The sequence below is a fragment of the Vanacampus margaritifer genome, chromosome 15 (genome assembly GCF_051991255.1).
Source record: "Vanacampus margaritifer isolate UIUO_Vmar chromosome 15, RoL_Vmar_1.0, whole genome shotgun sequence".
Lineage (NCBI taxonomy): Eukaryota > Metazoa > Chordata > Actinopteri > Syngnathiformes > Syngnathidae > Vanacampus > Vanacampus margaritifer.
The window spans coordinates 18,411,750-18,437,336 of record NC_135446.1 but is presented as its reverse complement, the minus strand read 5'-3'; the positions used below and the strand labels follow the sequence as shown (position 1 = coordinate 18,437,336).

At 42.7% G+C, this 25,587-nt stretch overlaps 2 protein-coding genes across 3 annotated transcripts in view; both read left to right on the top strand.

Moving 5' to 3' along the window:
* Positions 1–16,150, top strand: part of dnah2 (dynein, axonemal, heavy chain 2) — a 36,346-nt gene extending 20,196 nt beyond the window's left edge. The window contains exons 55-87 of the mRNA XM_077543928.1: positions 40–189; positions 261–428; positions 509–809; positions 883–1,015; positions 1,105–1,244; positions 2,253–2,463; positions 2,887–3,003; positions 3,708–3,849; positions 3,971–4,140; positions 4,213–4,329; positions 4,401–4,565; positions 4,640–4,762; positions 4,843–4,991; positions 6,359–6,425; positions 6,589–6,739; positions 6,829–6,977; positions 7,110–7,243; positions 7,326–7,470; positions 7,553–7,752; positions 7,856–7,982; positions 8,064–8,250; positions 8,976–9,124; positions 9,206–9,389; positions 9,483–9,673; positions 10,603–10,794; positions 10,864–11,048; positions 11,194–11,428; positions 11,553–11,701; positions 13,046–13,160; positions 13,778–13,954; positions 15,039–15,113; positions 15,182–15,332; positions 15,412–16,150. Coding sequence (XP_077400054.1) covers positions 40–189; positions 261–428; positions 509–809; positions 883–1,015; positions 1,105–1,244; positions 2,253–2,463; positions 2,887–3,003; positions 3,708–3,849; positions 3,971–4,140; positions 4,213–4,329; positions 4,401–4,565; positions 4,640–4,762; positions 4,843–4,991; positions 6,359–6,425; positions 6,589–6,739; positions 6,829–6,977; positions 7,110–7,243; positions 7,326–7,470; positions 7,553–7,752; positions 7,856–7,982; positions 8,064–8,250; positions 8,976–9,124; positions 9,206–9,389; positions 9,483–9,673; positions 10,603–10,794; positions 10,864–11,048; positions 11,194–11,428; positions 11,553–11,701; positions 13,046–13,160; positions 13,778–13,954; positions 15,039–15,113; positions 15,182–15,332; positions 15,412–15,566 — 5,204 coding nt within the window. The 3' untranslated portion in view covers positions 15,567–16,150. The remainder of the gene's footprint in view (positions 1–39; positions 190–260; positions 429–508; positions 810–882; positions 1,016–1,104; positions 1,245–2,252; positions 2,464–2,886; positions 3,004–3,707; positions 3,850–3,970; positions 4,141–4,212; positions 4,330–4,400; positions 4,566–4,639; positions 4,763–4,842; positions 4,992–6,358; positions 6,426–6,588; positions 6,740–6,828; positions 6,978–7,109; positions 7,244–7,325; positions 7,471–7,552; positions 7,753–7,855; positions 7,983–8,063; positions 8,251–8,975; positions 9,125–9,205; positions 9,390–9,482; positions 9,674–10,602; positions 10,795–10,863; positions 11,049–11,193; positions 11,429–11,552; positions 11,702–13,045; positions 13,161–13,777; positions 13,955–15,038; positions 15,114–15,181; positions 15,333–15,411) is intronic.
* Positions 16,151–17,285: 1,135 nt separating this feature from the next.
* kdm6ba (lysine (K)-specific demethylase 6B, a) overlaps positions 17,286–25,587 on the top strand; it is a 55,457-nt gene continuing 47,155 nt past the window's right edge. For both annotated transcript variants that reach the window (XM_077543888.1, XM_077543887.1), the window contains exons 1-2: positions 17,286–18,143; positions 18,662–18,709. The gene's annotated coding sequence lies outside the window, so the exon portion shown is untranslated. The remainder of the gene's footprint in view (positions 18,144–18,661; positions 18,710–25,587) is intronic.

Genomic DNA, 25,587 nt, shown 5'->3' with positions numbered 1-25,587 from the left:
TATGCTAGCTTTTACTCATTTTATTCTGGTGCATGTCAGGTGATTTCTTGACAGATTCTGGAGTGTATGAAGACCTTTTGGACATGTCAAGTCTCAAGAAGTTCATGAAGACCCAGCTGGAGGACTACAACCTGACACCTGGTGTGGTGCCCATGAACCTGGTGCTCTTCCGGGACGCCATCGAACACAGTGAGAACACAAGAATGCCACGCCCTGCCAGTAAAAGGTTCCCGCAACCGTTTTCTGCGCTACCTTCACAGTAACCCGCGTGGTCCGTGTGATCAGCCAGCCGAGGGGCAACATGCTGCTGGTCGGCGTCGGGGGCTCGGGTCGACAGAGCTTGTCCAAGATGGCGGCTTCCATCTGTGAGTACCTGGTGTTTGAGGTGGAAATCACCAAACAGTACCGCAAGATGGAATTTAGAGAAGGTAAGCTGACACAGGAAGCTTCCAGCCCTCCTCATATCCACTCAGACATAACAAGGATTTCCTCCATCTTTTTTTCCCAGACATCAAGAGGCTCTACCGTTTGACCGGCGTGGACAGCAAGCCAACTGTCTTCCTGTTCAACGATACACAGATTGTGGTTGAAGCCTTCCTGGAAGACATCAATAATATTCTGAGCTCCGGAGAAGTCCCTAACCTCTATAAGCCGGATGAATTTGTGGAGGTCTGCAATTCCCTGTCCGACGCTGCCAGGAAGGAGAATGTGGTTGAGACGCCCAACTCTTTATTCAGTTTTCTAATCGAGCGAGTCCGAAGCAATCTGCATGTTGTTCTCTGCATGAGCCCTGTGGGAGACCCCTTCAGGTATCCTCACACTGCCTTCCTGTATCCGAATAACAAAGTTGCCATCACTAGCAGGCTTGTTTGTTACTTACAGAAACCGTATCCTGCAGTACCCGGCGCTTGTTAACTGCACTACCATAGACTGGTTCTGTGAGTGGCCCAAAGATGCTCTGCTGGAGGTTGCTGAGCGCTACTTGGAGGGACTTGAGCTGGGATCCACTGAGGGAGTGAGACACTCGCTATCAATGCAAATCTATCATTTTTGTGTGTGTGTGTAAACTTGCCAAAAAAGATAATTACCCTTTGTTGGTTGCAGAGCAAGACCAAGGTGGCCTCCATATTTGTGACTACACACCAGTCAGTGGTGGACTGCTCAGAAAGGATGAAGGTGGAGCTGAAAAGACATAATTATGTGACACCCACCAACTACCTGGAGCTGGTGACGGGATATAAGAAGTACGGACCATACAAAAAAAAAAAAAAAGAGCAATGATGATGACATGTCTTTTTTTTTGTAGAGCTCAGTATTGTTCATTCGATTTGACATCATCATTGCTCTCCTTTTTAAAAAAAAATTAAATAAAAAAATGTTTTTTTTCTCTTTTTTTTATTTTTTATTTTTTAAACATATATATATATATATATATATATATATATATATATATACACACACACATATATATATATATATATACATATATATCTTTTTTTTTGTATGTGCGTGCGAGCGTGCGTGCGAGCGTGTGTGTATTCATCAGTTCACCTAAAGCCCATTAAAAAAAATCCCATACTAATAATAGAATATAATAATAAATTGCCAAATGCAGAAACATCAATGTAAGTTATCACGATGTAGTGGCTCTCGCTAACAGACAGAATTAAGTAACCAGAATTAGATTAAAAAATTCTATATATGTAGACCATGTTTCTATAAATTTTGATATTTGGTTTTTATTTGAGGCAGATATTTTTTCCATTAAAATGTGATTTATGAGGAGGTTAGACCATTGGTCGATATTCAGAGTTTGTTTATTTTTCCAGTTAACAAGAATAGTTTTTTTTAGTGATAATAAGGGCTACAAGTGTAGATTGAAATTGTTTATGTGGTAAGTCAGTTGTTGTTAGGTCACCTAGCAAACACAAGTTTGGAGATAAAGGTATCCTATACTCCAAAATAGCGGAAAGTTTTTCTAAGACTTTAGTCCAGAAATACATAACCGGAGTACATAACCATAAAGCATGAACATAAGTGTCTGTAGTGTTTTGTAAACATTGGAGACAAATGTCGGAGTCTGAGAGTCCCATTTTCTTCATCATATATGATGACATGTCAAATCGGTAAAATTACCGAATGAACAATAAATACTGAGCTCTCTAGAAAAAAAAAAAAGAAGTACGGACCACAATGGACGCACTCTGTTTCATGGCTTTGTAGCTTATGAATTGTCATCTGTTGTTATTCAGGCTTCTAGGAGAGAAGCGGCAGGAACTTGGGGAGCAGGTTAACAAGCTGAAAAACGGCCTTTTTAAGATCAGCGACACTGGCGAGAAGGTGGCCGCCATGACAGTGCAGCTGGAGGAGTCCAATAAGCAGGTGGCCGACTACCAGAAGGAGTGCGATGAATACCTGACTGTCATCGTGCAGCAGACGAGGGAGGCTGACACGCAGCAGAAGGTAGGATACCAAAAATGGATTCCCTTGGAGTAATGGATGTGTGGTTGTGTGATTCTTTGTGTTTCTACATACTGTAGTAGTGTGTAAAATTAACACTTAACAGAGTTGTTTGATTCTCCAGTGTTAATCTTCTATAACTCAATGCTGTGCTAAAGAGTGTCAACACTGCTTGTTTACTCTCAAGAGTTTTTTTTTTTTTTTTTTACCTGTTGTGTTAAATTGTATTAACACTATACAGTGTTAGCCAGTGTTATTTTTCTGACTCAGTTTGGAGTTCATTTTAAACTGAAATGTTAACACTGTGGAAAGAGAGTTACTTAAACACCAATGCTGATGAGGGCAAAATACACTCGGACGCAGGGTTAAATGTAACTCTTTAAGTGTTAGATTAACCGTGCAAAATATGCTGTGATGTGTGATTAGACTGTGAGTGCCAAAAAGGAGAAAATTTCGGCAGAGGAGGCTCAATGCAAAGCCCTAGCGCAGACTGCATTAAGAGAGCTAGATGAAGCCCTGCCAGCCCTGGATGAGGCCACCAAGGTATGGCTGAAATCTGCACCTTGTTAAAGTCACGACACAGTAAATTTGACTCTATTTAGAGTGGGGCCAAATAGCCTCAGTTAAAAGTCAAATTTACACTGGGAAGAGAGTAAAAAAAAACAAAAAAAACAAGTCACTCAAGGGTTGAGGAACAAACTCACGACCTTCAGCTTAACTCTACCACCTGAGCTATGCCACTCCTACTGTTTGCTTATATATAAGAGGACACCAAAAACATATTATTTATTTATTTATTTATTATTATTATTTTTTTTAAATATTATTTTTATATTTTATTTTTGTATTTTTATTTATTTAATAAATTTATTATTATTATTATTTTTAAATATTATTTTTATATTTTATTTTTGTATTTTTATTTATTTAACAAATGTATTATTTATTTTTTATTATTATTATTATTTTAAAATATTATTTTTATATTTAATTTTTGTATTTCTATTTATTTAATAAATTTATTATTTATTTATTATTATTATTATTATTTTTAAATATTATTTTTATATTTTATTTTTGTATTTTTATTTATTTAATACATTTATTATTTATTTATTTTATCATATTTTATTATATATATATATATATATATATATATGTTTTATTTTACTCTCTTCCAAGTGTAAATTTTACTCTATTTAGAGTGGGGACCAATTAAAATTGACACCATCTTCCCCACAACAAAGGCGCTGGAGTCTCTGAACAAAAAGGACATGACAGAGATCAAGTCGTACGGCCGTCCTCCCGCTCTGGTGGAGAAAGTGATGCAGGCGGTCATGACCCTTCTCAACAAGGAGCCAACCTGGGCAGAAGCCAAGAGACAGCTGGGTGAGGAAAGAGGACTGTTTTTTATTTTATTTTTTTATAAAGTGGATGGCTTCTGTGTCAACACGAGAATTCCAAATACGAATTGCAGTGCAGACTTTCTCACGCGAAGTATTTGTGACAGGTGAGGCCAACTTCATCAAAACCCTGATCAACTTTGACAAGGAAAACATATCAGACCGTGTGTTGAAGAGGATCGGCAACTACTGCAGACAGCCTGACTTCACGCCGGACATCACTGGGAAAGTGTCCCTGGCGGCAAAGTCGCTTTGCATGTGGGTCAGAGCCATGGAGGTACGACTTGGTCACCATACACCAACGACAACAACGATATGGGGCGGAACTGAACACAGAGAACTGTTGCAGGTCTACGGATGTGTCTTCAGGGTGGTGGAGCCAAAACGCGAGCTGCTGAACGCTGCCGAGTGCCAGCTTGCGTTGAAGCAAGGCGAACTGGCCGACTCTGAGAACAAACTGAAAGAGGTTCCTGCTTGGGAGCTAAATCCACTTTGAAATGAAGGACAGCCGATGTGATGGACGTGGTTTGTGTACAGGTGGGGGACAAACTGGCACAGCTCAACAAACAATATGCGGAAAAAGTGGCCACCAAGGAAGATTTGAAGAGGAGGTCGGACGAGATGGAAGTGAAACTGGACCGAGCTGACAAGCTGGTAAAAGGTCTGGCCGGGGAGGGCGTCCGCTGGGAGCAGACGGTTAAGGTAGGACACACACACACACACACATGCGCGGTTGCACAATGCAGGTTGGGGAGTTCCTAATGTTGTGGTTTCAGGGTCTTGAAGACAACATGAGCTTCCTGGTTGGAGACTGTTTGCTCGCAGCGTCATTTCTGTCCTATATGGGCCCCTTCCTTTCTAATTATCGAGTGGAACTGCTGGAAATCTGGATGAAAGAAGTAAAAACATGTTGATTACATTGTGATTGTTGTGACTTTTTTTAAAAGCGTCTATTTTTGTCACTTTTGTATCTTCTCAGGTCCAGCGTCAGACTATCCCATGCACCCCTGGCTTTAGTTTTGCTACTTTCCTTTCAAACCCCACAACAGTGAGGGACTGGAACATTCAAGGCCTGCCTTCTGATGCCTTCTCCACTGAGAACGGCGTCATCGTCACCCGCGGCAACCGGTCAGAACTGAAACACTGTGGCTATTTATCTGCACTTATCCAGTTGCAACCAGTTAAGACCATCAGGTCATACATTTTTATATGGGCTAGTCTAAGCTGACCCCCAGGTGGGTGGGCGGCCAAGACAGTATAAGAGTAGAGACCATTTTGAATAGATTAGACCTTCTTCCACATTCAGCAGAAAAGGCTCCATAGCTGTGTACTTGATCTTTCTGGCATCCAGTAAATAGTTGAACTTTTCCTGGTTGGGTCAGTTGGGTCAAAAGTTATTTTTTTAATTATTAATAATTATTTTTAATTATGGATACAAAATTGACTGGTCCACTTTATGGGTCAATTTGACCCAACTTTCTGGGTTGTTTTTATACAAAATGCAGGGATGTGATTTTTCCGCTAATTCGCGGAATTCCGCTTTTTTTATCTCCCCCCCCCAAAAAAAAAAAATCCGATTTTTTTTATTTTTATTTTTTTTTAGTAGTTCATTGTGTATGCACATGACTCCGACAGATAACATCTTCTGCTATAACAAAGACATTTGTGGTATGCTCTAATATGAGTTACTTTTCATTTGGTCACGATACAATTATTTGTTCATGAAATTTGAACTCTTCAACATTATTTATGTGTTAACTTAGTAATCACATTAGTTAGATATGATGATATTCTCAGTGATAGTTTTTAAAAGCAAAGGCAGTCCAATGTTTTTGAATGTGACTGATTTTGAGTTGACTAAAACTGCCATTTTATATGGGATAGTTTAATATACATTGAAAATTTATGCTGTTGTTTTGTCTATTTCTTTGTCATGTGAGTGCATTGAAAGTACTTAAAAACACGGAAAACCCATGAGCTCCGGGGGGCACTGCCCCCCTTGTCCCCCCACCAGGGCACTGCCCTGGACCTAGCTGGGTGCCAGCGGCCCCCAGACCCCCGGCTAAATTTTCAGATAATTTCACTTTGGTCAAATCACATCCCTGAAAATGACCCCATTTTTTTGACCCAAGTAAAGGACCTGACCAATATTTATGAGATGTTTTACACTAAAAGACCCATTTGTTGACTCAATGTTGGATCAAATTGATCCAAGTAGTAGTGTTATTGACTCACATTGTTTTTTAGAGCGTGGTATAGCGTAACATAACTAGTATAGTGACTGTGGACGTTTTTATGATCAAGGACTAGAAATTAGACCATAGAAAATTGCCATTAATTTCATTTTTTTGGGGGGGGGGGGTGTTATGTAATAGTGGTATTGGTGACTACTCGATTTGAGTATCGGTCTGAAATAAAGTGGTATCGAACATCCCTACTGTGATCCCTACCTAATAAAAGTATAGTAATATGTTTTTCCTTTTGTTTTGGTCAAGATGGCCGCTGATGGTGGACCCGCAAGGCCAAGCTCTGAAATGGATCAAGAAAATGGAGATGATGAAAGTGAGTCATGTCCCAAGATGTTGACACTACTGTTTGTTTGCTTTTTGTTCAAACCAGGATGTTTTAGTTCTTTCTGTAAATACATCCAGAATTAACAATATACAAATAAAGTTGGCTAACTGCATAATTGTGTGTGTGTGTGTGTGTGTTTGAATTTGTGCAGGGTTTAAAACTAATCGACTTTCAGATGCCGGATTACATGATTATAATGGAGAATGCCATCCAGTTTGGGAATCCTGTTTTGCTGCAGAACGTCCAGGAGGACTTGGACCCGTCTCTCAACCCAATTCTCAACAAGTCCTTGACGCGAATAGGTCACACACACACACACACACACACACTTTTTTCTTACGTAAAATGGATGGCCACTGTACAAGTAAATATTCTTCTGCTTTGTTCCTAGGTGGCAGGCTATTGTTGAAATTGGGTGACAAGGAGTTGGAATATAGTCCGGAATTCCGTTTCTACATCACCACCAAACTGTCAAATCCTCACTATACCCCGGAGATTTCGACAAAGACCACCATTGTCAATTTTGCTGTCAAGGAGCAGGTTGGAGTTTGTTGTTTGTTCAAATTTTCTTTCAAATTTGTATCATTTGGCTTTAACTGCCGTGTGTGTTGTTGTTGTTGTGTGTGTGTGTGTGTGTGTGTGTGTGTGTGTGTGTGTGTGTCCTGCTGGCAGGGTCTGGAAGCCCAACTCTTAGGTATTGTGGTGCGTAAGGAACGTCCAGACCTGGAAGAACAAAAGGACAACCTGGTGATGAGCATTGCCTCAGGAAAGAGAAGCCTGCAAGAGCTGGAGGACGAGATCCTCAGGTGAAAACAATACAATTTTTTTTAAATTTTTTTTTTTTTTACGAGAACGATACACGGGACACTTGTGCGTTCTGCCCTCCAGGTTGCTAAACGAGGCAAGCGGCTCCCTGCTGGACGACGTGCAGCTGGTGAACACCTTGCAAACGTCCAAAGTGACGGCCACTGAGGTTTCCGAGCAGCTGGAGAGCAGCGAAGTGACGGAAATCAAGATCGACACCGCTCGAGAGGTTTGATCATCATCCATCCACAAAATAAATGGAGGATTTTTGCCGAAGACGAAATGATCGCTTTTTTTTTTTTGGGTGTCAGGCCTACCGTGCGTGCGCTCAGCGGGCCTCCATCCTGTTCTTCATCCTCAATGACATGGGCCGCATCGATCCCATGTACCAGTTCTCACTGGATGCCTACATTAACCTGTTCAACCTCAGCATTGAGAAGAGCAAGAGCAGCTTAAAGCTGGAGGAAAGGATAGTCAACCTCAATGACTACCACACATATTCCGTCTACAAGTAAGATGCACGGTTGACATCAAAACACTCCACAAAAAAATAAAAATAAAATAAAAACACTCCTGAGAGCTGGATCACTTTCTCCCGACATATTTCTTTGCAGGTACGCATGCCGGGGTCTGTTTGAGATGCACAAGCTCCTCTTCAGCTTCCAAATGTGTGCCAAAATCCTCGAGGTCGCCGGCACACTCAACATGGACGAGTATAGTTTATTCCTCCGTGGCGGAATTGTAAGAAAAAGCCAGCTCGGATGCTGAGGGGGTTCGTCTAATCCTTCCGGGATGACATTTGACCCTTCTTTGTGTTTCCAGGTACTGGATAAGAAGGCTCAGATGGAAAACCCGTGCAGTAATTGGCTTGTGGATTCCAGCTGGGACAATATCACAGAATTGGACAAGTTGCCCAACTTCCACGGCATCATGGCCTCTTTTGAAAAATACCCACGGGATTGGAAGCTGTGGTTTACCAGTGCAGAGCCTGAGAAGGCCCCACTACCAGGTTTGTGTAGTATAGTATAAATATGATGACATTAGATGACTTGAAAAGGAAGTTAACCCCAAAATATTTTTAACAATATGTTCTACTATGCAGCTCCACCAGTCTACTCTAAATATGACATTCTGATTAATATTGCGTTTGTGTCCACCAGTTTTTATCCATCTCCGGGGGCGGCCATTTTGCCACATGGTGTCAACCGAAAATGACATGGCGGCTGCTCAGGTAATGACCAATCATGGCTCAGCTTGCGAACATCACATGACCGTAGCAGACCAAACTCAGAAAATAGCTGAGCCATGATTGGTTGTTATCTTATGCCTGAGAAACTGAGATGCCATTTTCAGTCGACAGCAAGTGGCAAAATGGCCGCCGCCTGAGATGGATAGAAATAGCCCGTTTTTAGACTGCTAGTGGAGCTAGCTTAGAACATATTATTGTAAAGAAAGCTTTTTGGGTTTACTTTGCTAAAATTGATTTATTAATTGGGTTTAACATACATAACAACAAAACTCGTCTGCTTACATGCTACATTTGAATGCAATTGAGGTGTATCTGCAATGCTTGTCAGCTACCAGCAGAGGGCACAATTTAGTTAGCTAATAGGTGCCATGGTTGCAGCAGACATGAACACATGAATCCAAATGAATTGGAGCCATTTTGAAATAAAGACGTTTTGTAGTACTGTGAATGCAAAATGAAAATTGTTATTGTTTGTGTCATTTCAGGAGACTGGGAGAACAGCTGCAACGAGCTCCAGAGGATGCTCATTGTCCGTTCTCTTCGGCCAGACCGCGTCTTGTTCTGCGCCAACACCTTCATCGTCAACTATCTGGGCCCTCGCTTTGTGGAGCCACCTGTTCTCGATATGAGGGCTGTAAGTCGTTCTTTTTATATATATTTTTAAAGTTCTCTTGTTGCTCCTCTCTCATTGCTGTCCTCGGTCTTGTCTCTTCAGGTTGTGGACGAATCCACATGCCTGTCTCCTCTGGTTTTCGTCTTATCTCCTGGCGTGGATCCCACGGGAGCCCTGCTCCTGCTAGCCGAGACAACGGGCATGAGCAAACTCTTCCACGCTCTCTCCCTGGGTCAGGGCCAGGCTCCCATCGCCAAGAAAATGATCGAAGAGGGAGTCCGAAAGGGTATTTTCTTTTCGCTCTGAATCAGACTGTTGCGTAAAACCCATTTGATACTGAGATCCGTTCTCACTCATTCCTTTGTTGGGACTGTCCCAGGTCACTGGGTCTTTCTGGCTAACTGCCACCTCTCTCTCTCCTGGATGCCCGAGCTGGACAAGCTGGTGGAGCAGCTGGAGGTGCAGAAGCCCCACACAGACTTTCGACTCTGGCTCAGCTCTTCGCCACATCCCGAATTTCCCATCAACATCCTGCAGGCGGGCATCAAGATGACCACGGAGCCGCCAAAGGTAGAGCATTGAGCTTTGTATGGCAGGCATACAGCACACGTCAAACGGTTGGGTCAAAAATAACCCAAATTGGGTCAAAAATGGACCGACCCAACTTTTTGAGTTATGAAACAAATTAAATGAATAATCCACAAAGCAACCTTTTTTTTGGGGGGGGGGCTTGTTTTGTGGTTTATTCATTTGACCAAACTTTTTGGGGTTAATTGAATAACCCAACTGAATTTGGTTAAATATGAATCGACCCAACTTTTTAGATTATTTAATTAAAAACGTTGGGTTGAATTAAATAATAACCCACAAAGTAACCCCGTTTGTTGGGTTGTTTTGTGTGCACCCCAAAAGTTGGGTCAAATTAATAACCCACAAAGCAACAATTGAATTGGGTGAAAAATGAACCGATCCAACTTTTTGAATTATTTAGCCCATAAAATTGGTAATAATTTTTTTTTTAAATTAATAACCCACAAAGCAGACCCATTTTTGGGTTGTTTTGTGGGTTATGCATTTGACCCAACACAAATAACCCAAACATTTAATTAGGGTTAATTTGCACGCACGCACACACACACACACACACACACACACACACACACACACACACACACACACACACACACACACACACGCACATACACTTACTCACCCACATACAAAAAAAAAGTATATATATATATATATATATATATATATGTGTGTATATGTATATATATATGTATATATATTTAAAAAAAAAAACATTTATTAAATTTTTTTAATTAATTTGTTTTTAAAAAAAAATAAAAATAAAAAATAAAATTTGGGTTAATTTGGGTAGTAGAATAGCCCAAAAAGTTCATTTGGTGCCTCTTTTTTTTAACCCAATATGGGTTATTTTTGAACCAACTGTTTTTTTTTTACAGTGCATGTGTTTGCGCCTTTGTCGCCCGCAGGGAGTGAGAGCCAACATGAAGCGTCTATACCACCTGGTGACCGACGCTCAGTTCACTCGCTGCGCCAAGCCCGTCTTCTACAGGAAGCTGCTCTTCTCCCTCTGCTTTTTTCACAGCATCCTGCTGGAAAGAAAGAAATTCCTGCAGCTGGGCTGGAACATCATCTACGGATTCAACAATTCAGACTTTGAGGTCAATAGTGACGAAAGCTAGCGGTCCTTGTCTTGATTTCAACTCATCCTCGACTTTTTTTGTTCACAGGTGAGCGAGAATCTGCTCAGTCTGTACCTGAATGAGTACGAGCAAATACCCTGGGACGCCCTCAAGTATCTCATCGCCGAGGTCAACTACGGAGGTCATGTGACAGACGACTGGGACAGACGCCTTCTCACCACCTACATCAACGACTACTTCTGCGAAGCCGCAGTCACTGAGCCTTACTTCAAGTAAATGACACGCAGCACCACCTAGTGGACATAAAGTGCTTTTATATTGCATTTTTTTGCAATAGGATCGCGGCGGTGGTAGTAAGAGGTGGATTAAATCTGGTAATCCATTCAATTGAAGACTATTTGTTTCAATTCTCCCTAGATTGTCATCATTAGCCGCATATTACATCCCCCACGATGGACCCCTGTCCTCCTACAAGGACTTCATCAACATGCTGCCCAGCCACGAGCACCCCGACCTGTTTGGCCAGCACCCAAATGCTGACATCGCCAGCCAGATCGCCGAGACCAGGGCCCTGTTTGACACACTTCTGTCGCTACAGCCCCAAGTGACCAGCGCCAGCTCAGCGGGGTCCGGTCCCAGTCGCGAGGACAAGGTGATGGCTTTGCTATGGACATAATGGAATAAAAGGGCCAAATGTTCTTTGAAAAACGCTTTTTCTTCCTTTTAAGAGATGCATATTTGTGTTGTCTCAAACATGAGATTTGTACTGTCTCCAGGTGTTAGACCTGCTGGCGGATGTGCGGCAGAACATCCCATCCATCATCGACTATGAGGGCGCCAGCTCGCTCTTCCTGGATCCGTCACCCCTGGATGTAGTGTTGCTGCAAGAGATCCAGAGATACAACGCCCTGCTGAGCATGATCAAGTACGAACCCCACGCTCTAGTTGTTCCATCTTGTTGAATTAAGACATTGCCATTGCCAAATGCCATTTATCTGTTCCAGCTACCCCCCCTCCAAAAACTTTTTTTTTTTTAAAGAAAAATGACAGTTAATTAAGGAAAATTTGCCCTCTATAATGCGTCAGAACATGGCACAATAACATAATTTTAAATAATATTTATGATGTAAAAATATAAAGTTTTGACCCAACGCCAGCGATATGCATCATTATTTAATGCTACAATCAATTTCCTTGCGCTGCTTCTTCCTGGCCACCAGGAGGCAGCGTAATACTAGTCAGACAGTCACAAACAAAGAATGGATTTCTTATTTTCTTCTTCTACTAAAACTCAGAAAGTTTCTGTAATATTATAAAGCAGGCTTCCCCAATCCTGGCCCTTGAGGGCCGGAGTACTGCAGGGTTTAGATGTTTCTGTCCTCCAGCACACCCGATTCTAAAGATTTGGATCGTTATCAGTCTTCTGCAGAGCTTGCTGATGACATGAATCAGGTGTGTTTGGAGGACCAGGAATGGGGAAGCCTGTTATAAAGACTAATATTATTTATAGCATTAGTAATGCAGCGGACCACCGCATGCTTGTATACGATTTGCTTTTTCTTCTTCTTTAAAAATAAAAATAAAAAATAAAATAAATGTTTAATGTGTTTTTTTTTTTTAGTTTAATTTTATTATTTTTATTTCTGTATTTGGGGAGCCAAGCCCCATTTTTCATGCAAAACTCTTACTAGTGCTTGCATGCTAATCAGCATTTCAGAATTTTGGGGGTTTAAACTAAAAAACTAAAAAATAATAATAATGCTAACCGTAACTAGCGGGGCATTATTTTTCAGGCAAAATTCATTTATTTTATTTTTAATACAGTATATACCAAGTAATTCTCTTGTTTTATGTTTAATTTGAGAATGAATTTCACCTTATATCTAAATTTTTCACTTAAAGCTGCTGAATGTAGAATATTCAATTTTGAATCGCTACTGCCACCCACTGACGAAAAATGAAACTGCACATACCGTTCTTCACATACACACCACGCACATGACGTCACATCCGCAGACAGGGTGCGGGAAATTCTAACCCGAATCCAGTCTGAAAACTATTGGCCAGAGACTTGTAGGAGTACTGATTGTGAACAGCTAAGGTGTTCATCTACTAATTAGAAGACATTTCAGTCATAAATGGTCACATAAAAATCTTATTGGAAAGTTATTTTTGGGAAAAAAGTTCCATATTGCAGCTTTAACAATAATATATAATTGGTCACTCGTATCTCAAGGCACGTTCTCAAGCGGCGTTAAATGTGTGTCAGGTCGTCCCTAGTGGAGCTGGAGAAAGGAATCAAAGGTTTGGTGGTGATGACATCCAGTTTGGAGGAGACCTTCAACTGCATGTACGACGCCAGAGTGCCACCGCTCTGGGAGAAGGTGACACGCAACGAACGCGATGCACGCAATGACGTGTACTTTTACATCTTTCCCTCACATTTTCTCTTCCTAAACCTCCACGATTAAAAATGTATTTAGCTCTCACTCAGGTGGAACACATGCACCAAAAAAAGCCGGCATCTGTGGATCTAATCGCGGAGTAATAAGCAGCTAAAGCTCTTAAGGCCGGCCCCACTTTCCGAAAAAGACCCTGAGCGTATTGAATGCCGGCCAAAGGCTTATTACTCTGTGTGTGTGTGTCTGTGTGTGTGTGTGTGTGTATGTGTGTGTGTGTGTGTGTGTGCGTGCGCGCGCATTCCATTTAATAGGAGCACTGGACAGCTATTAGCTCTGCTGCTTCCAGCTCAGCTTCTCTCATTTTAACCGACTGCTTGCATGCCAAAAAAGTCTCCAGTTCATTTCTCACTGCCATCCCTTGTTTTTTTTTCCCCCTCTTTCTCTTCATTCATTCTTTCTCATCTGTGCACTCATCTGGATTGTGCAGCAATATCAATAGCTCGGCTGCCCTACTTCTGTGGCAGTCCCTTACAATGTTGAATTGTTGTTTTAGCAAGCAATCAAAGTTGATGAAAAGTGACGTGGTCTCGGTCCACCAGGCATACCCCTCTCTCAAGCCCCTGGCAGCGTGGACCCGCGACCTCTGCCAGCGCGTTCTTCAGTTTTCACGCTGGGCCGAGCGAGCGCAGCCCCCAACCTTGTTCTGGCTTTCCGGCTTCACCTTCCCCAACGGCTTCCTCACCGCCGTGCTGCAGTCGGCCGCTCGGCAAAACAAGGTGACGTTTTATTTTTCATCAGGGAAATAGCACTCTGTATTGTTGGGCTTTATAAGAACATGGTAATTTAAATGGAATGTGTCATGTTGGTGTCGCCTTGGCCACTGGGGGACAGTACACTCTAAAAACACTTGGGCCCAAAATAACCCAAATTAGGTCATAAAGGGACCAACCCAACTTTTTGGGTTATTCGCTTAACTCCAAAAGTTGGGTCAAATGAATAACTCACAAAACAACCCCCCAAAATGGTTGCTTTGCGGGCTATTAATTTAATTTGACCCTTTTTGGGTTAAATAGCTGAAAAAAAGTGGGGTCGGTTCATTTTTTACCCAAATTTGAATCTCAACAAATTAAAAAAAAAATTAGTTTGGTAAATCATTTTTGCCCATTTCAATTGGGTTATTCAATTACCGGTAACCCAAAAAGTTGGGCCAAATAACAAACAAACAAAACAACCCCAAAAAATTATTGCTTTGTGGGTTATTAATTTAATTTGACCTTTTTTAGGTTAAATAACTGAAAAAGTTGGGTTGGTTCATTTTTTACCCAATTGAATAGGGTTATTCGGTTAACCCAAAAAGTTGAGTCAAACCCACAAAACAACCCAACAAATTGGCATCAACAAAATTAAATAAGTTAAAGTTGGGTTGATTCATTTTTGACCCAATTCAATTGGGTTATTAAATTAACCCCAAAACTTGGGTCAAATGAATAATCCCCACACTGCCCAACAGATTGGGTTGCTTTTCAGGTTATCAATTTAATCATTTTTGTATATATAAAAAAAAAAAAAAAAGAAGTAAAAAGTTGGGTCGGGCCATTTTTGACCCTATTTGGGTTATTTTTTTTACCTGTTTTTAGAGTGTGTGATACATTACCTGGCATTGTTTTGTCAATGTTATGTATCAAAAGTACTAGCGGTATTGGTACTTGGTATCGGTCTGAAAAAAGAAGTGTGTATCGAACATCCCTATAAAATATCCATCCATCCAGGTGTGTACCGTCTATCGTGTCGACTAAAATTTGGCGTCATGCTCTGTTAGGATCTGCTTTTGCCATCTTCCCAACTTCCACTTTGTTGCAGGTATCAGTTGACACACTATCCTGGGACTTTACGGTGTCCAGTCTCGAAGAAGGCCACATCCAGAACCCACCCAAGGTGAATTTCCACTTCACATTTTTATTTTGAATGCACGAATCCTGACTGGGTTGCCTGTCGGCCTCCAGGATGGCGTGTACGTGCGAGGTTTGTACCTGGAGGGGGCTGCCTGGGATAAAAAGGCCGTATGCCTGGTGGAGGCCGATCCCATGCAGATGGTGTGTCCCATTCCCGCCATCAACTTCAAGCCGGTGGAGAACCGCAAGAAGATGGCCAAGAGTGGGGGCTTTGATTTGACTTTATTCATCCGCTGGCTCATTTTGCGGCGCCTGAACTGACCCGCCTCTCTGATTTGTAGACATGTACCTCTGTCCTTGCTACTACTTCCCCGTGCGGTCGGGCGGGGCGGGCAGAGCCTCCTTCGTGATCGCCGTGGAGCTGAAATCCGGCAACGTCAATCCGGATCACTGGATCAAGAGGGGGGCAGCGCTCCTCATGAGCCTGGACAGCTGACGGACTCGCATATGGACTTTTTTCTTTGTCTTTTTTTTTTTTTCTCGCCACAAAATCCTTTCACTGTCTCAAAGAAAAACGTCCGTCCGTCTTCTTCCGCTTATCCGTGGTCGGGTCGCGGGGGCAGCAGCTTTAGCAGGGAAGCCCAGACTTCCCTCTCCCCAGCCACTTCAGCCAGCTCATCCGACGGGACCCCAAGGCGTTCCCAGGACAGCCGAGAGACATAGTCTCTCCAGCGTGTCCTGGGTCGTCCCCGGGGCCTCCTGCCGGTAAGACATGCCCGGAACACCTCCCCAGGGAGGCGTCCAGGAGGCATCCGAACCAGATGCCCGAGCCACCTCAACTGGTTCCTCTCAACGGCAAAGAAAAACATGCAGCGGTTAATCAAGGTGATGGAGGTCTACTTTCATGCAAATTTATTGTAGTTGTGAGGGGAGGGGATAAAAAAATGAAGCTGTTCAAACAAATGAATTTTAATGAAGCCTCTCAGGCAAGACGCAATCTTTCAGGCCCGGACTTCCCCGCTGGTCGGGGAGGCAGAGGAGAAAGTGAGTCGAGAGAAGAATACAAGTAGAGTCTCAATGAGAGGCGGGGGTGGGGGGAAAGGGGGTGTTGCATTTGAGGGTGAGTTCAAGGTCGTATTCAGACTTGAGGATTGTCCCCAACAGACTTCCTTGGGCTCTTTATCTTTCTGTGCGGAGACACTCGGTGGTCTCCTTTTGGGTGGGAGATACAAATTCAAATAAGCTCCTTCTCGTCCTCATTAGAATCGCTGGTGAGCCGACATGTGACTCGGCACATGTAAAGCAAAACATTCACACCGATGGACAATTTCGTCTTCTCTGACGTTTTGGGAACGCGGGAGGAAGCCAGAACGTGGATTGGAACCCCAAACTGCAAAATTGCGAGGCTCATATGCTAACCACTCTTGCAGTGCGTTTGTTGATTCGCAGTGGTTCTCGAAACTTTTAATCAAAAAAAAAAAAAAACTTGGTTCTTCTGCAAGTGACACTATAATGACTAACATTCAAATACTATAACGTAGTAGTATTCCTAAAAAGTATACTTGTATTATTGTAGTTTGAACCACTGTGCTGAATTGGGTATTGGACATAAAAGTTAAAGACATTACTTGAGTAAATGCAAACACTAAAGATTTAATGCAAATGTATATAAAAAGTGGAGAAAAAAATATACAGTATATTATCAGCTGGAAATGAAGTGAATAAAGTATTCCAATAAAGGAATGCAGATGACATGAATTTTGTTGGTGTCCCTTAAAAGCTCCGCTACTGCGCATAAAAAATATCGGGACACCTGGCCTGAATATGATTGCGCAAAACTTCTTAAGATTGATTAAAATTGGAGACATATCCCTTTTGCTGGTCTGGAGAACACTCTTGACTCAAATCAAGTTTAGGGGGCTTTTGGGGGGTTTGCAGTTTCAGCGACTGGTGAGTTCTTTATTTTGGGGAAAATAAGATTAACACATATAACATCTCTCAACTTTTGATTCCTGGAGTGGAGCAGAACTAAAGCGGGAGGTCCACTTTAGCATAAAAGACGTTTGGACACGTTTTTTTTTTTTTTTTTTTTAAAGTTCTTACTGTATGTGATTATGGAGGCGGGGCGGTTAATGTCCGAGGCAGTTCCACCGAAAATAAACCTGCATGAGGGAAGAGAGAAAGGAGAGGAAGGGAGGAGGAGGAGGAAAGGGAGGGAAAGGGCCCTTCAGCGGGGACACAAGGAAAGGGAGCCTCTGCGTGTCACTGGAAAATAAAACTGCGCAATTTATTTTTGCCGAGTGCCTGCGTGGACCATGTGTGGAAATGTTCCGGAACGGATTGGATCGCAGGTTCCGTCAACCCCGTTCGCCTCGGATTCCCTTCGAACGGCCGATTTTCCCAGCAGATGGTGCCTCGCATCAAGAGGAGGAGAAGCGAGCCGTGGATCATGCCTTGCCCATGGGCCGTCACCTTCCCTGCCTGCGCATGTTTGCACCTAAACGCGTCATGGATGTGCAGCTCGCCACTTGTTCTGCGTCATCCGCGGCCGGGAGAGGAGATGAGCGTTCTCCATTAAAACTAGCAGGCGGTGCAAAAGGTAACATTTTGCTGCAGCTATTAGAAAACGTTGTGATATTGTTGCGGGACATTTTGTACATAAGCAGCGTTGTGAATGAACGTGCGCAGCCATGTTAAGTTTTGACACACTCGATGCTGCGGATGCCACACGGAATACTTTACGGGAAGGTGAGATGTCGCAATCGACGTTTTCTTAAATCAGCCGTGCCCACGTTCATGTGACGCACTGGTGGACAATTTCTCAAGAGGAGCCGTGGCTTCTTTTTTTTTTGGATTGTAATGTTTTTGTTGGGGCGGAGGGTTTTTCGTATTTTGTCTCACGATGTGTCATGTGGTGAAGTTGTGGCGGGTTCTCCGTGCAATTTCCAGGAAGAGCGTTTGAATGTTCTTCCTCGGGAATGGATGCAGTTGGTGTCTCCACCCCTCTGCGCGCTCTGGTGATGCACTTCGCGCTCAAGGCCACCGGAGGGCGCCACAGCACTGCAGGGAACTGGTGAGCTGAGTTGCCAACAAACACAACAACAAAAAATCGAATTATTTTAAATCACATATTGTGTTTGTAGCGTGTATTCATGTACTGCATCATGCTCAACACACACAAACAGAAAACCAGAACATGAGGAATGTATTTCTATTTTTTTAATCGTTTTTATTCATAATATCTGTGTTAGTAATACTATAAAGTACCTTTGGCCATAAACATGTAGCAGAATGAAATGTGGCCAAACATTTGCTCGTATACCAGTAAGAAAAGTCACAAAAGCCTAGTTTCCACCGCCAGTATCTACTCTACTCTACAAGGGTAGGGTAGATACCGTCGGTGGAAACGAGGCTAAACAAGGCCAGTATCAGCCCAATACCAGTTAGCTGTTCCTAATGTTGTGGCCTGCATAAACTGCAATACAACAAATTGTTCACTAGATGGAGACACATTCACAACATCAGGTTATTACGGTAAAGGGTTATTAAGTTATGAATTCAATTAAATCATCCAAATTCACGTCTTTTCAGGATTTTGCTGCTCTTCAATCGAGCCATGAATGACGTCTGGCAATGTTGGTGAGTTGGCCTCATATTTTTATATTAGTTGCACATATACATATTTATTATAATGTCAGCTTTGTGTTCTACATTACGGGGCACAAAAGGGGAGGTTGTGCTGAAGAGCAAAACCACTTAATAATGGAAGCTTTTGTTGTCTTAATGAATTTGTGAGTAGTTTGAGCAAGGCACAGCTGAGTCAGGTTGGAGGGGTGTGTGTGTGTGTGTGTGCGTGCATGTGGATGGCAGGAAGCAGTGGGTGAGGAAGAGGACGAACACGGGGTGTGTGAGCCGCCTCCTCTTCGTCCTCTTCCTGCTCCTGTCATCCTCTGCAGAAGGGGAGGAGGCGTGGTTGACATCATCCGCCTCCGGCCGCTTTGTGAGGGTGTTTCAGATCAGAAAAAATGCAAACGGAGCCTGTAGCAGAAGGCCGTTGGGTTTCTGTGTATGTACATACTGCTCGAGTGGCAGGTGTCTTAACTCGTCCCACTTCCAATGTGTTGGCATTTTCTATCTCTCATAATTGACGTGACAAGACGAGATTTACCCCCTAATTTTATCTTCTGCTCATCTCAAATCCAAAGCCATGCAACACCGCCATCTACAGGCATCTGTTTGTCATGATGGTGGAATACGGAGGCAAGTTTGCTGTAAAAGAAGTCCAAAATCCTCGCCAAAACAGACCAATCACTGCAGCTCATGTTTCTTGCTCAGCTCCTCATTCTCTGGCTTTTTGCCTCTCAGGTTTCAGTCCCCCCAGCATGCTTCAACCCCCCTTTGACCCGTGCGTTACCCTCCATCTACCCCCCTTATCACCCTCTCCCCCAGGCAGTCATCCTTTTTGTGCTTTCCTCCCCCTTCCTCCCTCCTCCTCTTCGCCCCACTGCCTTTGTGTGAAGAGGCCGGTGAAGGGAGAAGAGGAGTGTGAGGAGGTAGAGCCAGACAAGATGGATCCTTTTTCTTTGGATTTGCATGTTGAGCCTTAATTTAGCCTCAATGCACACGACGCATGGAGAGTAATGGGATAACGTAATTTGTTTGTATACTTCAAATGAGTCCAAACAAGCAGATTTGAACTCAAAGTGTGTGGTAGATTTCCTCAACTTTTATTTAACTAAGCCACATCTTATCTCACTCTGCTGGAGCTGTGCAGCATTATATTGCCTCAAGATTGAAAGTTGGATTGTTTGTATTCACATGTATAATGCAGCGTGTGGTGCGCCACAGGGTTCAATTCTGGGGCCTGTGCTGTTTACATTCTATCTGCTGCAAAACTAAAGAAAAAACTAAAACAAACATTCCAAAAACTATTTTGTTAACAAAATAAAATAAAAACAAAAATTAACTGAAACTACATTTTATATATTTATATATTTTATACTATAATTATAGCGAAAATGTCCATTGTTTTAGTCTGTGGTGCCATAATTAATTTAATGCATGAGCCTTTGAGAATTATTTTAAATGGGATTTTAAGTATGTTTATTTTGATATTAACTTGAATAAAGACGTTTGATTGTGTGTCACGCAGAAGAGACGTCATTAGCAGCAGCCAATAGAGAAGCACCTTCAGATGACGTCTCCTAGGCGACAATTTTGCACGCTTGACTTTTGGCTCCAATGGCTCGGCTCGCTTGCTTTTTCATTTAACTCAGCCGAAATGCAACGCTAGGTAAGAAATGTGTTACTTTTTAAAAACATTTTTTTTTTAGTAGTATTTATTAAATTTTGCACACAAGTAAAACACTTCTTTTTTTTAAACGAAAACTAATATTGAAACTAACTACAACTAAGCATTTTTTAAATAACAAACTAATAAAAAAATAACAGAACCACCCTGAAAACTAATTAAAACTAACTAAATTTCAAAAACAAAATTCAAAACGAAATTAAAACTAATTCAAATAAAAATTCCCAAACTATAATAACCCCGATCTGCTGCCAAAGATGGCAAATCCAGGTCCAGAAAGTAGAAACCCTGCCACAGTTTGGCGTTAGCCCCTCGTGTTAGCTAGTTAGCTCCCTAGCAGGTAAACAAGCACCCGGGGCGCTAGCTAGGGAGCTAGCTAGCTAGCATCTGGGGCTAAAGCCTAACTATGGCAGGTTTACTAGCTCCCTAGCAGGTAAACAAGCACCCGGGGAGCGAGCTAAGGAGCTAGCTAGCTAGCACCTGGGGCGAAAGCCAAACTGTGGCAGGGTTTTTGCTTTTTGGACCTGGATTTGGCACCTCTGTCAGCCCCTGGGTTCCATTTTAAGAACCACTGATACAGCATTTGACTGTTCCGCCTGTCATCATACATCAACGGCAAAGATTGTAGTAAATAAATAATATTTCTGACCAGTTAAGTAAAATTGAGACTATTTCCCATGGTATAGCTGATTATCTCTCTCAGCACATTGGTTGGGATGCATTTGATTGTGGTAGTGAAGCTAATGTGATGGCCAGGTAGCGTGTCAACGTTAATACACTCATCTCCAAATGTGAACATGCATTATGGATTCGCCCTGTCCTCCGCCAAGTCCTGCACATGCATTTTTAAAAATCTCTGGATAAGTGCGCATGTGTGAGAATATTCCTGGAGAGCCAGCTGCCGCCCCTGTCTGTTGTCACAGCTAACTCCATTAGCCGAACACACACAGACACACACACACATGTTGAAACTGAGCCATTTTATTAAATTTGCAGCTTCAACTGTCACAGAGAGGCATTGTGGGTAAACCGTCGGTCCACGGCGACGCCAAAATGTCAACTCGTGCGCCTCTGCTATCTCCCGTGAGGTGCTGACCTTTAGCCGCCGTCTCGCTAACGGTTGATCAGATCACGTAGATAAACACAGGCTTGCGTACAAGCGCCGTTATTTTGCATCCCCATTGGCCTGTAATTAGGCCCCAGGGTAATTAGCTGGCTAATTGCTACTGGTTTGGTATACTTACACCACTTATCACCAAATCCAAGGGGGAAGCGTTGCTGTTGTTATTAATTAGCCTTTCTTGGCATATTGACAGGCAAACATGTACAGGCAACGCCCTATATGACACTATGTGCCTTTTTAAACCTGCTAGCAAGATTTGATTGTAGCCTCACTTCACTTTTTGTTAGCAAAGGAGGATTGGGATTTTTAAATTGTGTTTTATTGTGAATATTCCCAAGGTAACAGGTCAGCCATTTTACAAACAGAATAAACAAATATTATACAAAAAAAAAAGAAAACTCTTTAAAAAAAAAAATTTAATGGGCGCTTTCCTCAACTTTGGAGCGCTCCACATTCAGGGCCAAGTACAGGCTTGTGTTGCCATGCCGACTTAATCCAAAATGCAGAGTTGCAAGGTAGTCCCCGATTGGCTGCGCCGCCATGCATGGGATTGTGATGCATGCTGTCATCGGGCCAATCGGATGCGGGCTGAGCTTGGGCTGTTGCTAAGGGGAGTAGCTTGGATCACAGTCAGCTGGGTTCTCTCTCTCTCTCCCCTCCAGTCATTTTCAAGCTCGCTCGCCCGCTCTCTTGTGCTGTTTTGCCCTCATTGACTCCTTCTCCCTCCCTCCTCACTTTCTTCTCATCCCTCTCCTGCTGCAAAATTTTTTTTTTTTTTTTTTTTACACTTCTACACGTGTGAAAGGGGAAAGAGCACATGCTGGAAAAACTCACTGAATATTTAATGCTGTGTTGTGCTGTCTCTCTACAAGCTGCTCTGTGTGTTTGTGGATACGTGTGTTTTCTTTGTTTGTATCTCGTGCGTGTGAATGTTCGAATCCCGATCCCCAACCCTCCGCCCCTTTTAGGTGCCCCTCAGCCAGGCTCGTAACCTCCCCATTGACTTCACACCTCCGTGTGTGTACCCCCGCTGAACCCTGCCTTTTAAACTTTTGTGACATCATAAACGGAACTCTCCGCAGCTGCAATCGCTGTCTGCTGTGTCATTATTTATATGAATAGCACTTTGGGCTAACGGCGTTCATAATTTTAACACTGGAAAGAGTTACGGCCGTGAGGCAAAGCAGAGGGAAAAAAAAGAAAATACTTTGTTGGTTAGACCATAGTGGTCTGATTGGTCACTTGTTGCTGGTACTTAAGGTGGTCGCTATGCTGACTATTATGCAAGTGAGGTGTGACTTGCTCATGCTTTGTAGTTTAATACTGGCCGCTTTAGAGCGCCTCGTTGTTGGCCACAAGTGCGCTCATGTGACCGAGAGAAATGCAGAAGAGCGATGGGACAAAACAAAATTCTGACGTCCAGCCATCATATGGATAAAGGGGTTCAGGCTGCGGTGGCTGCTTTAGAGCGCCCCGTTGTTGTGGGATATATTCCATCCAAAATAACCATATTTTCGTGGCTAAAACATGTAGTTACGTGTGCATTGCTATTATTAGAGATGTGTTTTGTTTTCAATTCTTAGGAACTGTCAAAGTCTTAAATTAGTAGCCGGTTGGTGAGCGTTTCAAACAGTTTGTTAGATGGTTGTTTTTACAGTAGATGAGAGGCGAGCAGCCTGCCATGCATCCGGAGCGCCATCATCCCAGCAGGAATGTTGCACGTCACCCCAACAAAGCATCTGCTCTCTCAACACATTTTTCCATTTCCTCCCAGCACACTTCCTGTTTCCTGGCTCCCATCCTCTCTTTGTTCAGCTCTGCCCTTCTCTCCCTCTCTTTCTCACCCTCAGCCACATTTCTTCTCTCCTTCCGCTGTCATCACTCGCTTCTCTTTCCGCCCTCCCCGCCTTTTGTGCGTGGAATGGATCCGCCGCGCCGAGGGGGATCGCTTAAGTGCGCCTTCCTGCTTGGGAATCAAAGTCCACACATGCAATAACACTCACGCATCATTCATTCATTAGTAATCCTCATTAGCTATTAGCATTAGCTATTAGAAGAAGATGTGAGGGTTGAGAGAGGGCACGGCACGTTCACCTCATGTATAGTAAAAACTCAAATCTAACCAAAATGAAAGAGCTCAAATCCCGCCCAAATATATTTGTTCTTTTTTTAATGTGTACCGTAGTTGTTTTTTTATCTTCCAGTTGGAAATGACAAAAATAGTCATGAATGAGTGCATGCATGGCGACGTCTTTTACATGTGGGTGAGATAACAATGGAAAATGCTGTACACGCACACACTGAGGAAGTTTCCAAGTGCGCAGCTGGCAGCGTGTTGGCGAGCAAGTGTAAAAATAGAAAATCGCACATTTGGCTCTCATCTCAGAAATCGAAGAAGCAGCTTCCTCGCCTTGAAAAATTCACCTCCAATGCGACATTTTCCTCAGATGACAACACGTTGATTTGTAATTTGTCGCGCTCAGTCGTCTGCGTGGCTGTCTCGGTCTATTTCAGTTGTGAGATTCCCTTTTCGAGTGCGAGGTGTCTAAACTTGTCCGACCTCCAACTTTTTGGCATTTTTTTTCCCCTCTCAGTCGAAGTGACAAAATTCAATCAATTTGTGGAATTTGAATTAAGCAGGAAAAATCCACGTTTTTTTATCCATCTCGGGGCGGCCATTTTGTCACTTGCTATCAACTGAAAATGTCGTCAGAATGCCTAAGGGGCAAGTAATGACCATCAAGGCTCACCGTTTTCTGGGTTTGGTCATGTGACATTGGCAAACTGAGTCTTTAGGCACTGTGATGTCATTTTCAGTTGACAGCAAGTGGGAGTAGCTTCAAGCCAAAATGGCCGCCCCTAGATATTTTTATGCTTAATTTATATTACACAATATTAATCAATTAATTAATACTTGGACTAGTGTAGGCATACATAACATTTTTGACTTGATTTACTCTTTAACCCATTCACTGCCATTGACGGCTTTAGACGTCAAAAATTCATTGAACTATTTATTTATTACTTTTGTTAATCGTGAGTTAACTATTGAAGTCATGTGATTACTTACAATTTAAAAAAAATAAATAAATAAATAATAATAATCTTTTTTCAAAAAAAGAAAAAAATATTAAAAATGTGGGCGTCAGGCGATGTACATTTTTAAATTGTAATTAATCGCATGACTTCAATAGTTAACTCAGGATTAATCACAAATTTTGGTCTAAATGTACAATAATTTTCTTCCCTAGGTTTTCATACTCTTGTTAACAAAACTGGAGATTTATTTTTTTTAACTATTAGAAATAGTTCAAATGAATTTTTGACGTCTATAGCCGTCAATGGCAGTGAATGAGTTAATCGAAGGGAACATAACAAGATCATTCGCCAGCTGTCATGCGCTATTTCCGCTAGCAACATGGCTACAAACAGAAGAGCTAGTTTATAAAAGCAGTCATTGTTGGCAACTTAGCAATGTGGTTGCTATATTTAGCGACTTTTCTTACCCTTTTTGTGACAATACCATAATTTATTGTGAATGCACCCCCCACCCCCACCCCCACCAAAGTTACGTCTCATATCGCAGTTTGAAAACCATTCATCTTAGCGCCTCCATTCTAGCATCTCTTTGACCTCTCGACCAGTGACCTCATCGATAAAAGGCTACTTTGTGGAGGAGGGTCAGGGTCGGGCGTGTGCGTGACCTCGATGGAGGGGCCCCCTTGCATAGTTCGATTAAGTGGGGCGGGAGGGCTCATCGGGGGCCCGACGTGTCATTCCTTCCTGTCTTTGTGCGGTGGCTCAGGTGAGGGATGCTCAATAAGAGCAAGATGAGTCTGGAGCCAAAAGTAAACTGATATTTGCCCGGAGAGGAAAGGCTTGGCGGTAATGTGAGTTGAGGTGATGACAGAGGGCATTTACGCACACACACACATGATGTTCATACATGTGTGTCTTAGCAATGATGAAATGGCAAAGCAACGTCACCATGGCGACTCTGACGCTCACGGTTGGTTTGAAAATGGACTTTGGTCGGCCCTGCGCTGTCCGACTCTAGACCACCTGAGCGTTAGCTTATCTTGT